A 12,359-nucleotide genomic window follows, 5' to 3' on the forward strand; every position below is an offset into this window, starting at 1 on the left:
CGCAGCACCAGTCAGCCGGAACATTTCTTACGCAAGATGCTCGTCGGACGCCATTTTGGAACGGACCATGCATTTATTCGCTCCCGTCAACAAGGCGGACAAGTGATTCAACTTTTGTTTTAGATTCTCTTCAGTGTGAAGCGGCCGTCGTTGTCGAAATCCAGTCATGTCGGACACGTGGAGCAGCATCCAGGCGCACAAGAAGCAGCTGGACTCGCTGCGGGAGAGGCTGCAGCGGCGGAGGAAAGACCCGGCGACACTGTCCTCCGGTACGGTCAGGCCAGAGAGAGCGGGTACCAGCAGGGCCAGGGCGGCAAAGAACCATTGTTTTTGTTGTTAAGTAATCAATGGAGTATTTATCAGTTTAAACACGTAGTTATTGAGTCTGAACATGGTCAGGAATTAAGACGAATGCCCATGTTTTGTCATTGTTATTCTTATTGTTTGATAGTTTAAGGGTCTGTAACTAATTATTTGCATCATTAATGAAAATGACGATTGTGTTCTTGATTAATCGAGTAATTGTTTGGTCTATAAAACGTCAGAAAAGAGTCCGATGTCCATCAGTGTTTCCCAGAGCCCTGGTTATAACTGGTTTTGTTGGACTAGTAGTCCAAAACCGTAATACCCGATCACAGAATGGAAAGAAAAGCAGCAAATATTCATTTGGTGAAACGTTTGAGAAGAAACCAGTGGTTAATGTCTTGATGATTGACTTATCCAATCGTTTTATTCTTCCAGAGGTCTGAAATTTAAAGATATTCAACTTTCTCTGACATTAAACAGAGAAAATCAGAAATTCCTTACATTTGAGAAACTCAACTTATTATTTCCCCTTTGTTTGATCAATTAATGGACAATTATCATAAATGTTGTTGGTTAATTTCCATGCTGTAAGGCTGCCTCATTGTGTGTGTTTTCTCATCAACTGTAGAAAGACTAATGTGAAAGAATTCAGTGTTTCATTACTATTAAGTTTCTATATTACAAATATAAATAGAGAGAGATTAGGAAAGATGTCCAGGAAACAAGAGGCAATCCATTGAAAGCTTTTTTTTAAATTAAGGAATTTCCCTTTGTTCGTAAATTGTTGCCCCAAAATTCATCAATATGCTTTTTGGACTTCCGTTCCTCTGAGCAAATTCCCCACATCCAGGTGAAACGCCTCATAGCAGGCTGGAATTCAATGTTTTCGTGTAATTGATTTCACATCGTCACAATTGATAAATGATCAGGAAGACCTTTTTTTAAAAGGAGGGTGTTAACCTCTGTTGTCAGATGGTGGAAGCAGCACAGAGGGATCCACAGCCAGGAGTGACAGCCCGGCTCCGACAGCTCCGCTCCCCACTCAGGAGGAGACGGAGAAACCACCTGACCCGGAGCTGGAGAAGAGGCTGCTGGGATATCTCTCTGATCTGAGTCTCTCGATGCCAACGGACTCCCTTGCCATCACAAATGAACTCAGCGTGAGTCCTTGTCACAGAAATGTTGCGTGTTGAGCGTGGCTGTATTATATGAACGGCGTCATCATTTCTTTTTTTCTTCCTCTTGTTTGCTCACAGTCTGAATCAGCTGTCAGTCACGGAAGCATCCAGAGTCTGCTGCTTAAATTCTCTGCTCAGGAGCTCATCGAGGTCCGGCAGCCCACCGCGGCCTCCTCCTCTGCTACTTCCTCCCCCTCAGTCGTGGTAGCAGTGGACCACACAAAACTATGGGCCATGATCGGCCCCGGGGCCGGAGCCCAACGGACCGGAGTCAAGAGAAAAGCAGAAGATCAAACCCACCACAAAAGAGCTCCGGGCCAGTCGCCCTCACTTCAGAGGTCCGCTTCTCCTCCGCGCACCTCCTTCACCTCTGTGACGCCGGCTTCCTCCTTGCAGCTGGCGGGGCCCTCGGCCTCAGGGAGCGGGGCCGATAAGAAGGGCAGGAGCAGCAAAAGCCAGTCGTCCCATTTGGACATGGAGATAGAGAGTCTCCTGAACCAGCAGTCCACCAAAGAGCAGCAGAGCAAGAAGGTAGGAAGGTCTCTCCTCGTCTCTTATTTTCAACGACGTGAAAGTGAAGCAGGGATAGTCTGGAGGCGTGCTAACTGATGTGGTATAATGTCATTTATGTCCAGATGAGCAGAGAGATTCTTGAGCTGCTCAACGCCAGCACAGCCAAGGAGCAGTCCATCGTGTTAAAGTTCCGATCTCGCGGCCGAGCTCAGGTCCAAGAGTTCTGCGACCACGGGACCAAAGAGGAGTGCATGCGCTCCGGGGACACGCCGCAGCCGTGCACCAAGTTACACTTCCGGTCAGTGTCAGCAACACTTCTTCTCTGTTTTTATGACCCCCCCCCCCCCCCTCCCAACACGATAACATGTTTCTATCAGACTCTTCACAGCAGCAACAGATTCTTTATCATTTCAGATAAATACCCCCGTCGGCCTGAAGAGGTCACTATAATCAAAGTTTAAAACATACTACGCTCATCAGAAACACCAAAACTGAACAATGTTCTTGCAAAACAACGACTCGCCTCGTGCTAATAATTTCACTAAAGCTTACTGCGACATCATGACTTTATTTTAATCGAATTGAAAAGGAGAATGCATCTTGTTTTCATCTCAAAGTATCTCATTGGTGGAGGTTCTCCTCATTCTGAATGATGCTCTATGTTATTGGTTTTCTAACCGGTGGCCTGGGAACCTCAAAGACGTCTCAATATCAGTTTATAATCAGATGTGGGACCAAAAACAGATGCTCCGACATACAATTTTGTTTGTTTTTGACATTTTTTTATATAGTTATTGATATTTCCTTGTGAAATGTTTGATAATGTAATGCCTTAAAGTTATTGAAATTGAACATTCTGAATGGGATGAAAGCGTGTTTAAGGGTCTCAAGTGGACTTGAGGTTAGGAAAAGAATGTCTGCCTCTGGGATACAATTTCAAATTTAATGAACTTGACTGACACTTGTACATGAAGGGTTATTACATTTGTATTTGCCTTCCAGTATTTCAGTCTTTGTGCTAGAGAAGATGTTTGTTTTCTTTTTTTAATTCAAACCTGATGTTCAACTATAATGATGACGTTGCACGACTATGTTTTATGCTGCTGATTGGATTCGTGATGCATCATATCTCCTTCAGTCGCATCATCAACAAGCACACGGACGAGAGCCTCGGCGACTGCTCCTTCCTCAACACGTGTTTCCACATGGACACCTGCAAGTACGTCCACTATGAGATCGACAGCCTTCCGGGGGCCGAGGGGAGCCTGCTGGGGCCCCAGGGCGGGACCACAGAGCTCGGCCTCTGCGCGGGGGACGCCGACAGCAACGTGGACAAACTGTTCCCCTCACAGGTGAGGCTGAGAGAGGACGGATGAGGACAGACGGTCGTACCAGCGAGCGAGAGAGAGAGAGAGAGATGGACGTTGATATTTTTGGCGGGCTGTGAAATGAACAGAGGCTGTGTTTTTTCTTCCCTTTGCAGTGGGTCTGCTGCGACATCCGCTTCCTGGACGTGTCCATCCTCGGTAAGTTCGCTGTGGTGATGGCCGACCCTCCGTGGGACATCCACATGGAGCTGCCTTATGGTACGCTGACTGACGACGAGATGAGGAAACTCAACATCCCCATCCTGCAAGACGACGGCTTCCTCTTCCTCTGGGTCACCGGCAGGTAACTACAACGATCCAAAAGGATATATGCTGTACAGTTTTCTCTCTTTGTTTTACAGTGATAGCCTGGCCGTACTCTATTCCCATTCTTCAAGTTTCCACCTCAAAAAGTTCAAGCTTTCTAAGTTAGATTAAATCATAGGAGTCAGATTTCTCATACCTTACAACACTTCGTCCACAAATGCTTGTTCTACAGGTTGAACCTGCGTGTTAATACATTGATAAGAAGAGGCAGGGACCTAGTTCTGCACATCCAGACATAGTTGTGTCTTCTCTTCCTCTCTCACAGGGCCATGGAGCTGGGCAGAGAGTGTCTCAGTCTTTGGGGGTGAGTCTCTCCTTCTGTGCATCCGCTAGCATCAAGCCACCACTTTGTCAGGACACCGTTTCATTTCTTAGAAAATGTTCTGCTTTTTTATTTTTTTATTTCTGTATTTATTTTCAGCTACGACCGAGCCGATGAGATCATTTGGGTGAAAACCAACCAGCTGCAGAGAATCATCCGCACGGGAAGGACCGGCCATTGGCTGAACCACGGGAAGGAGCACTGTCTGGTATGTCTGTCCATGTGTGTGTGTATGTATGTAACATGTTATATACTGAGTGAGACGGCATGAAGCCGCAAAGCACTTTCAAACTATTGTCCGTCAAACTATTGCCGTAGTGAGTCGTAAGTAGAGCAAAGACATCTTGTCCATGAACGCAAACCTCTTTAGGAGCCACCATCATTGTTTTGTAACGCACAAGCCACGCCCGTAGCTGCCAGTAGCTCCTTACCTGACATGGCTCCCCACAAACGCATTACGTGACACCCAGTTCAGTTCAGAGGCAAAGAAAAGCCGCCAAATAGCCAGAAGGTGATATGAAGCAAGACGCAGACGCCAAGATGCTACATGCTCATTCTTTGTAAATGTGCCATTTGAAATTGTGAAACACAACTGCCCGAAATGTAAAACGTACCATTTGTTTCTCCTCAGGTGGGCGTAAAGGGAAACCCTCAGGGATTCAACCGAGGTTTGGACTGCGACGTCATTGTGGCCGAGGTAGATCTTTCGTTAATTTTGTGGCGCATTTATGATTTCTCCAGCATGACAAAGATTCCATCTCCTCGTTACATTTCAAACTCTCTCCTCCAGGTCCGCTCCACCAGTCACAAACCGGATGAGATCTACGGCATGATAGAGAGACTCTCGCCCGGCACCAGGAAGATCGAGCTTTTCGGTCGACCGCACAACGTCCAGCCCAACTGGTAACATACATCCCGCTTACATTTAATTTAAAGGTTCTGCATTTGTTAAATGTGCTGATGGACCTTTTTTTCTTTCTTCTTCCGCTTCCAGGGTAACTCTTGGGAACCAGCTTGATGGCATTCACCTCTTGGATCCTGATGTCGTGGCTCGATTTAAGAACCGCTATCCCGATGGCGTCATCTCCAAACCCTGACCCTAAACACATGCGGTGATGGCTTAAATCATTGCTCACAGGATTGGAAGAAGTTTGTCTATAGACTGTTTTTTTTTGTTTTTTTATACCAGTGAACTCATTTCTTAAATAAATGTTGTGAACAAGATACATTGTCTGTGTCTTGGTTAAGAAATGATAAATGCGTGAAGAAGTATTGTTTATCACTTTGTGTATCGTTTGTCGTGTTTCTGTACATTACTGTGTGTAATCCCCAAATCCCCAAGTTTCTGAGAAACTTCACCATCAACAAAAACACAGGAGACATTTTTAATGTACATTTTTAGTTATTATTTTGTTAGTCAAGAATAAAGAGACTTTTTGTGTTGACGTATTGTAGATTTGAATAACTTCTCAGGATTCAGCAGGTCATTCGGGATCAGATCTTTACATTCATGTGTTTGTTTCAGGCAACTACAGAAACCCGTTCACCAGTTAAGCTTTGTTAAAAAGTTAAACATTTTAATATCAAATGAAAACAGTTTTTCTTTTAGTTATAAAATATTAAAGACAAGAAATTAGAGTGAGCTGAAGCCAAACAGGACGGTCAAAATACCCAATAGAAATATAACTTTTGCTTCATGCTTTCAAAAGAATAACTAACTGACTGCTGAGCACCCTCCTCTGGTAGTGTACAGGGGTTTCGTAACAGAGTACAGTCCTGGTTATAAGAAAGGTCAACAATAGGTTTCGTAATATGTCCCTCGTGATTAGGGCTGGGTGTCATTCAAAACATGACGGTACCATTAAAGGGATAACGATACCAAAATCCAAATGATTTTTACACGAATACATTTTGAAAGTGTTATCAAAATATTTATTAAAAATAACTGTACAATGAAGTATTATCCTGGCAGTGTGATTCAGCCTCCTGTTGAAGAGTTTTGGTGGCATCTCAGCACGCTGAGCTGCCAACTCAGTGAAACACACCTCGCTCCACCTCACAACAGACTGTTTGTGTTGAATCAAAGAACGCTTGCAGCGATTTGCTAATTTATGTCTAGATCTTCAGTACAGATAGGAATTGATGCGGGTATCGTGTGACTGGAGAAGTTCCAATACTACTTGTTACTGGGTTATTACGGTTATTAGTATGAAGTACCCAGCCCTACTCATGATGGTGACTAATGATGCGGTCCAGCTACAGATATTCATCCACATACTCCCTCATCTCGCTTTGTGAAACACTCCGTTATCTCAACAGTGAATTAACAAATCTGCAGTTTTTTCCCCACAAAGTTGGCCAAAAAAAAAAAGAAACAATAAAAAAAGTTATGCACTTTTTGGTAGTGAATGCTGTAAACAAGTCTGTTGTCTTTTCTCCCGTCAGTATTGTGACTGTTTGGGCAGTGGATCCACAGAAAATCTTAATGCACAGAGATTGAAAACCACGTCTGTTTCAGTCTCTTCTCCCCGGTCCCTCGTTGAGTCTGACTAATCATCGAGAGTTCTTCAAATGAGGGGTTTGATTGCAAACCGTGGCCGTGCACACTGCTGTTGGTCCCATCTAAAGGTGACCACAGATGCCCTTGCTCGGCTATCGGGCTCCCGGGTTTGCACCACAGCGTCCAAGCGCGGATGGGCGACAGAAAATCCAAGATGCAGGAATCCATTGATCGTCTCTGCAGCCCCCCCGTCGTCGTCCTCAGTAGGTGGCGTCCACTGCGTTGATGTTGCTGTCCAGCTGGTGTCGAAAAGACAGCCTGGCCTTGGTGGAGAAGTAAATCTGGGAGCCGCGACTCAGGCCTCCTGCTCCTTCGCTGTCGCTGCCACAGGACGTGGTGGAGCACAGGCGGGGCTTCATCTCCTCAATGGGAACTGAGAGGTGGAAGATGGACAGAGAAGTCGGGCGTTATGAGGACGTACTGTCACGACACGGCTGTTTTTAATTGGTCTACAATTGAATTGAATGTGCAGCTGCTCCTCACCTGCCGCCGGGGGGCACTGTCTGCTCTTGCAGCGCTCTTTACAGCGTCTGTAGAAAGGAAAACACTGCAGCATCTTCACACCCATGGCAGAGATGTCTGTAGAGAGAGGGGAGTGAACAGAGACTTCAGTTTAAGAGAAGCAGCAGAAAAACAAACCTAAAAGTATGGCGATGCACAAGCTTTTGAGACAAAACAGAGGTAAACCCATCCTAAAATGGGAGTGAAGAGTCCGGGAAACAAAATGTTTTGCAGGATGCTCACGTCTCCTGTAGCTTCCATTCAAGCCGCCTTGATCACAGCGAGAGCGTGTCTGAGTGCCTGCTGACAGCTCCTTGTCTCATCACCAGGTCACAGTTTAATGGAATTATGATCCAGCGCTTCAGCGACATGATATTCCTAACGCAAGCCGACAATGTAACGGAACAGCACCGTGTCCCAGCAACCACCAATCAGTCAGTATTTACCTCGTCAATGCCGCCTAATCCTGGAACAGGACGTCAATGGGCCAGACGCATATTAAGCCTGCTCCTGACGACCAGACGGATTACACAGAGGTCGTGCGGTGTGTGCAAGTTATTGTTTTTATTTTAAGAACTCTAAAAGCTTTTGTTTCTGGACTTTTCCCAGCCAGCAAGTGTGCTTTCCATTGAGGGGTTACTAGACTAGAATCGTTGATCTATAAGGCCGCAGGTAGAACTGATTCATTGAGCAACAAAATCAGTCAAATTCAGTTTCCCAGAGGATTGTCCCTCTTATCTGAGGCACCTCTGAATGATAAGATAAAGCCAGGGCCACACGCCCGCACTGAGCTGTATTTACTGAGAGCGAGGGGGAAAAAAAAGGTATTTATTTTAGTCTTAATCGGGTTAGGAAATGGGTCAGGTGAAATGGAGCGTAGGGAGGTGATTTATCTCGAAAGTGTATATTGTGGTTTAGGTTAAAAGAGTTGTGTGGCTTTAATGTTTCTGATGCAAATTACCGATACTTTTATTTATAACCTTTAGAGGATCAAAGTAAAATCATTACAAAAAGACTCTAATCAAAACACAAAGACACGCAAAACGGCCACAAAGACTCAAAATGACCACGGAGAGAAGCAAAGCGACAATAAAAAGATGCAAAACACACAACAGAGACGCACAACGGCCACAAAGGGATGCAAAACTATTACAAAAACATCTTTTTCAATTACAAAGAGATGCAAAATGAATAAAAACATCCAAAACAACTACATCATCCAAAATGATTACCACTAAGAGACATTAAAATGACAAAAGAGATGCAAAATGACCACAAAATTGCAAAACTATTACAAAAAGACTATTACAAAGACATGCAAAACGACTAAAAAGAAATCCCAAACAAGCACATATGGAGGCAAAAGGTTTACAAAAAGACTTAAATAAACCACGATGAGATGCGAAACAACCACAAAGAGAAGCAAAAGTCTTACAAAGAGACTCCAATCAACCGGTGAGAGACATTAAGGCGACCAGAAAGAGATGCAGAACGACCACAAAACGGCTTAAAATGACCACAAAGAGTCTGAAAGTCTGAAAGACGAGGCCTACTTCAGTCTGATGAGAAAGTGATAAAGCACTAAGCCCCATTGTTCATTGATCACAGATAGAAAGATTTGGATATCTGTTGTCAAACAGTAAACTGTGATTGCAACATACAGGAGAACAGTGTTTGCCCCCCCCCCCCCCACACACACACACACACACACTGTTTACTGCTGATTCCTCGTGCTGCTTTACTCGGGGAGGCGGTTTCATGGAGACGTGACAGCTCACACATACGCACACAGTCACACAGCTGCTGTGGCTTACAGGCAGGCTGCAGAGGAGACTTTTGGTGAATAAGTGAAAAACTCTTTCTTCACAGTCTCGCTTTTGGATAAATTCACACAGAAAAAGCTACTTTCTTTCTCCATTTCTTAACCATCTAATGCACCTCCCGTCTCATTTTCTCTCAGGTGTGGCTGTGAAATCCTATCCCATTTTACAGACACAGTGAATCCATTATGCTGAGCTCAATGTAGAGGTTCTGCCTGTGAAATGAGACCTCACAGTATAGCTCGCATTGTGAAGGGAAGAGAAAAGGGACGCTACTGACCGACAATGTTTTCCCCCTAGTTTAATCATTCCAGTTTCCTCCTACAATCATGCTATAGATTCTTTGAGAATTAACAATATAGCAAGCGTGGGAAGCAGTTCCACACACACACACACACAGAATATTAAGGCCCTGTTGAGTGGTGAGGAATTTTGGGCCCAGATCATGATTGGCTGTGGGTGTCTGGCAGCAGCTTAGGAGCCTGGAGGAGAAAAACAACCTCAGATGGCAAACTCCTGCATACACGCCCAAGTACCCACAGAGGCACATTGACTTTTCTCACATCAAAGTCAGAAAACAAATATGAAGTTGTGCCTCGACCTCTTTCTCTCTTCATGCGTTTCTCTGGAGGCTCCAGCCTGCAGGGAGTTGATGTGAGCAGCGTGCATAACCTGAATAATGCGTTTTTTTAGTTGCTCAATCACTGGCGGCTCACTGAGGGTGCTGGAAATTGCGCAATCCTTCCAGAAAAACACTTGCAAGTTCATATTTTTGTGCGCATGTTTGTGTTTGCAGGGAGAGGTAAGCGGCTCGAGCGCGTTTGCCGAGCATGAACCCCTTTATTCTCCATTTTTAAACTTTTCTCTCTTCAAGCCACCGAACCACACTTGGCTTCTTATCGGCTTTGTAAACAACGTTGAAACAAGCTATTGCCGCTGCTCCTCGTTTCCCCTGAGCTCCCCCTTCCCCAGTCAGTCCCTGGGGTTTTATAAAAAAAAAAGAAAGGAGCAGTCTTGTGTCACAGCCTGCAAAAACAAAGTCTCACACAGGCCTGCCAGGCTGGATGACGCACGTACTCTGTGCACGTATACCTGCGTGCGCGTGTGTGCGTGTGTGTGTCCATTAGTAGCAGCATACAATCCGCTTTCATTAATATTCATCACAGCCAGAGGATAAAGCTGCTTTTAAGGTGTTTCTATATAGAGCTCAGAGGAAGTTATTCAAATAGTGCTTTGATAAAATGTTACGGTATACTTGTACTTCCATTTTATGCTACTTTATACGATTACTTTGCTACACTTCAGGGGCAAATCCTATGTTATTTTACTCTACTACAACTATGACAGTTCCAGTTCCTTGTTCCTTGTTATGAAACTGTTGCTGATGAAACACATGCTTGAATTTGTTGTTCTACATCAAACCCAGCACAATATAAAGTAGTTCAAATTAGCTGCACCTAATACACAATTAACATGCAGTTTACATGGTAGTGCATCAATAAAATAATTAAGTAATATATTATAGCATGACACTATAAAAGGAGAACGTTTTGAATGCAAAACTTTTAGGGACTGTATGAACGTTACTGGAGTGGTGAGACGGGCAGATATTATTTACTTTGTAAATATTGCCACGGTTATTAATGATTTCTTTGATATAATTGGTATGGCAAGCTCAATTTAAACTTTAATATCTTCATGGAACTACTACTGTGTGCCCCCATCGTGCACATCAATAAAACCCTGATACAGAGGCCGTAGATTGTTGTCAGTTTGTTGTTGTTGTGATTATTTGTTATTCACTATAAGGCAAAAGAAGGCTTACAACAGTAAACACACCTCCCATACTTCCCCCAAAGGTTTTAATGATCCATTATCCAAACATCCTCCCCCTTTCCTGACCCCCCCGCTATTAACTTTGGTACAGTCCCTAACCTGTGCTATAAAAAAAACTACTTCATCCACCACTCGTGTCATATTTAGCTAATCAACACACCTTCAGTTTACAATTTCACATGCTAATTTCCAGATGCGCGTGCAGGAGGCGGAAGCCTCTGTACGCGCGCGGTTGGAAGGTTGAATGAAAAACTATATGCACCGCTCATCTCTCCTCTGGCTCCCTCATCGAGCTATTAAAGGTGGGTAAAGATTTGAAGTGACACAAGTGTAACTTATCATGTAAGTGTGAAGTCAAGCCTGCAGATACGATACTTTAAAAAAAAAGTTTAACTTGCGTATAAATTAGAGATGCCAATTAAACTGGTACAGTGGACCGTTATAGAGGATAGTATGGCGTATTCAGGCGTGCAGAATAAAGTTCGACAAGTGCTCAGAATGCTCTCTGTGAGCCAGAGTGGCTTCTCCATGAACAGGAGTCCTCCTCCACTGACACACCTCCTGCCCTTTGGAGACGCGCTGGGCCAATGATGTGCACCCAGCGTGCGAATACCTTTTCGTTTGAGGTTTAAATGAGTTAAATGACCCACCTGGTGAAATAAACTCGCAGAAACGTGAAGACAGGCAGTGGAAAGACGGATGATTTAGATCATTCCCAACACGGCCTTTTCCCCTTTACTTCATCTGTGGCGTCCCTCGTCAAAACGCACGTCCTCGGAGCGCTGCCCGGTGTGCTGCTGCGTCGCCGTTGGCTGCATGGAAAAACTGTTCCGTGGCGCGGAGCAACTGAACTTTAAATAGCTAATCCCCGGAGCATGGTGAGAGGAGAGGAGGACACGCCCGCTTTCTCTCACCCTCCCTCCGCCTCTCCTCCCGTCCGCTCTCCCTCCCTCTGACTCCTTTCCTCGTTTGCTGTCTCTCGCCTATCATCCCACCTAACACACACACACACACACGCTGCACACACTTCCTCCTGCATGCCTTGCTGTGTTTTGCCTCTACCTCGTCCACATATTTGTTGATACAGATAACACAAAATGTGATCATAAATAGCTTGGTGTATAAATAGCCACTCCTTCAAGTCACGTGTGATAACAGGTCAGAATCCCTCACTTAGATCATGAATCAAGGTGATGTGACCTCATCCGTGTAATGACTGTCTTCTTGTAGCTCCATTGAGAGGTCAGAGGTCATCGTCAGCTGTGTTTCTTAGCTGTTTGTAAATGTGTTTTCATATTCAAACTCTTTTTAAGTAGTCTGCCATTTTCTTTTTTTTAGTTTTGTAAGATGATGAATAAGAGTTTTAACAGTTATTGTGATCACCATTATTATGGGAATATACCATTCAGCAAATCTTATTGCACCACAATGTGTGGTTATTTCTGTAAACATGCAGCTATATGAGACAGCGGTGTTTGAGCATTGAAGAACGTGAGACCCTAAGCTGTGGAGGAAATCCCTACCTGTACATTTAGAGTGAGAGGGTTTTAGTCTGAGGAGGATCAACACTATACCGAGAAGAATTAGCAAGCAGCAGGCGCCCCTCAAAAGCCCGCCCATTGGACTACA

At 44.5% G+C, this 12,359-nt stretch overlaps 2 protein-coding genes across 2 annotated transcripts; one reads left to right on the forward strand and one right to left on the reverse strand.

Annotated features, from left to right (window-relative positions):
• The first annotated feature begins 74 nt into the window (after window positions 1-74).
• Window positions 75-5,250, forward strand: mettl3 (methyltransferase like 3). The gene is made up of 11 exons (XM_079184961.1): window positions 75-269; window positions 1,279-1,466; window positions 1,563-2,015; window positions 2,120-2,295; window positions 3,136-3,349; window positions 3,481-3,668; window positions 3,957-3,995; window positions 4,113-4,221; window positions 4,645-4,710; window positions 4,804-4,916; window positions 5,008-5,250. The coding sequence occupies exons 1-11, from the start codon at window positions 167-169 to the stop codon at window positions 5,108-5,110; spliced, it is 1,752 nt and encodes a 583-aa protein (XP_079041087.1). The 5' UTR covers window positions 75-166; the 3' UTR covers window positions 5,111-5,250.
• A 187-nt stretch (window positions 5,251-5,437) lies between these two features.
• Window positions 5,438-11,578, reverse strand: LOC306714819 (uncharacterized protein). Its single transcript, XM_079184962.1, has 3 exons — window positions 11,381-11,578; window positions 7,057-7,152; window positions 5,438-6,946 (listed from the first exon to the last, which is right to left on the reverse strand). Exons 2-3 carry the CDS (start codon window positions 7,139-7,141, stop codon window positions 6,774-6,776), a joined length of 258 nt encoding a protein of 85 aa, XP_079041088.1. The 5' UTR covers window positions 7,142-7,152; window positions 11,381-11,578; the 3' UTR covers window positions 5,438-6,773.
• Window positions 11,579-12,359: the final 781 nt, after the last annotated feature.

The sequence above is a fragment of the Pholis gunnellus genome, assembly GCF_910591455.1.
Source record: "Pholis gunnellus genome assembly, chromosome: 23".
NCBI lineage: Eukaryota > Metazoa > Chordata > Actinopteri > Perciformes > Pholidae > Pholis > Pholis gunnellus.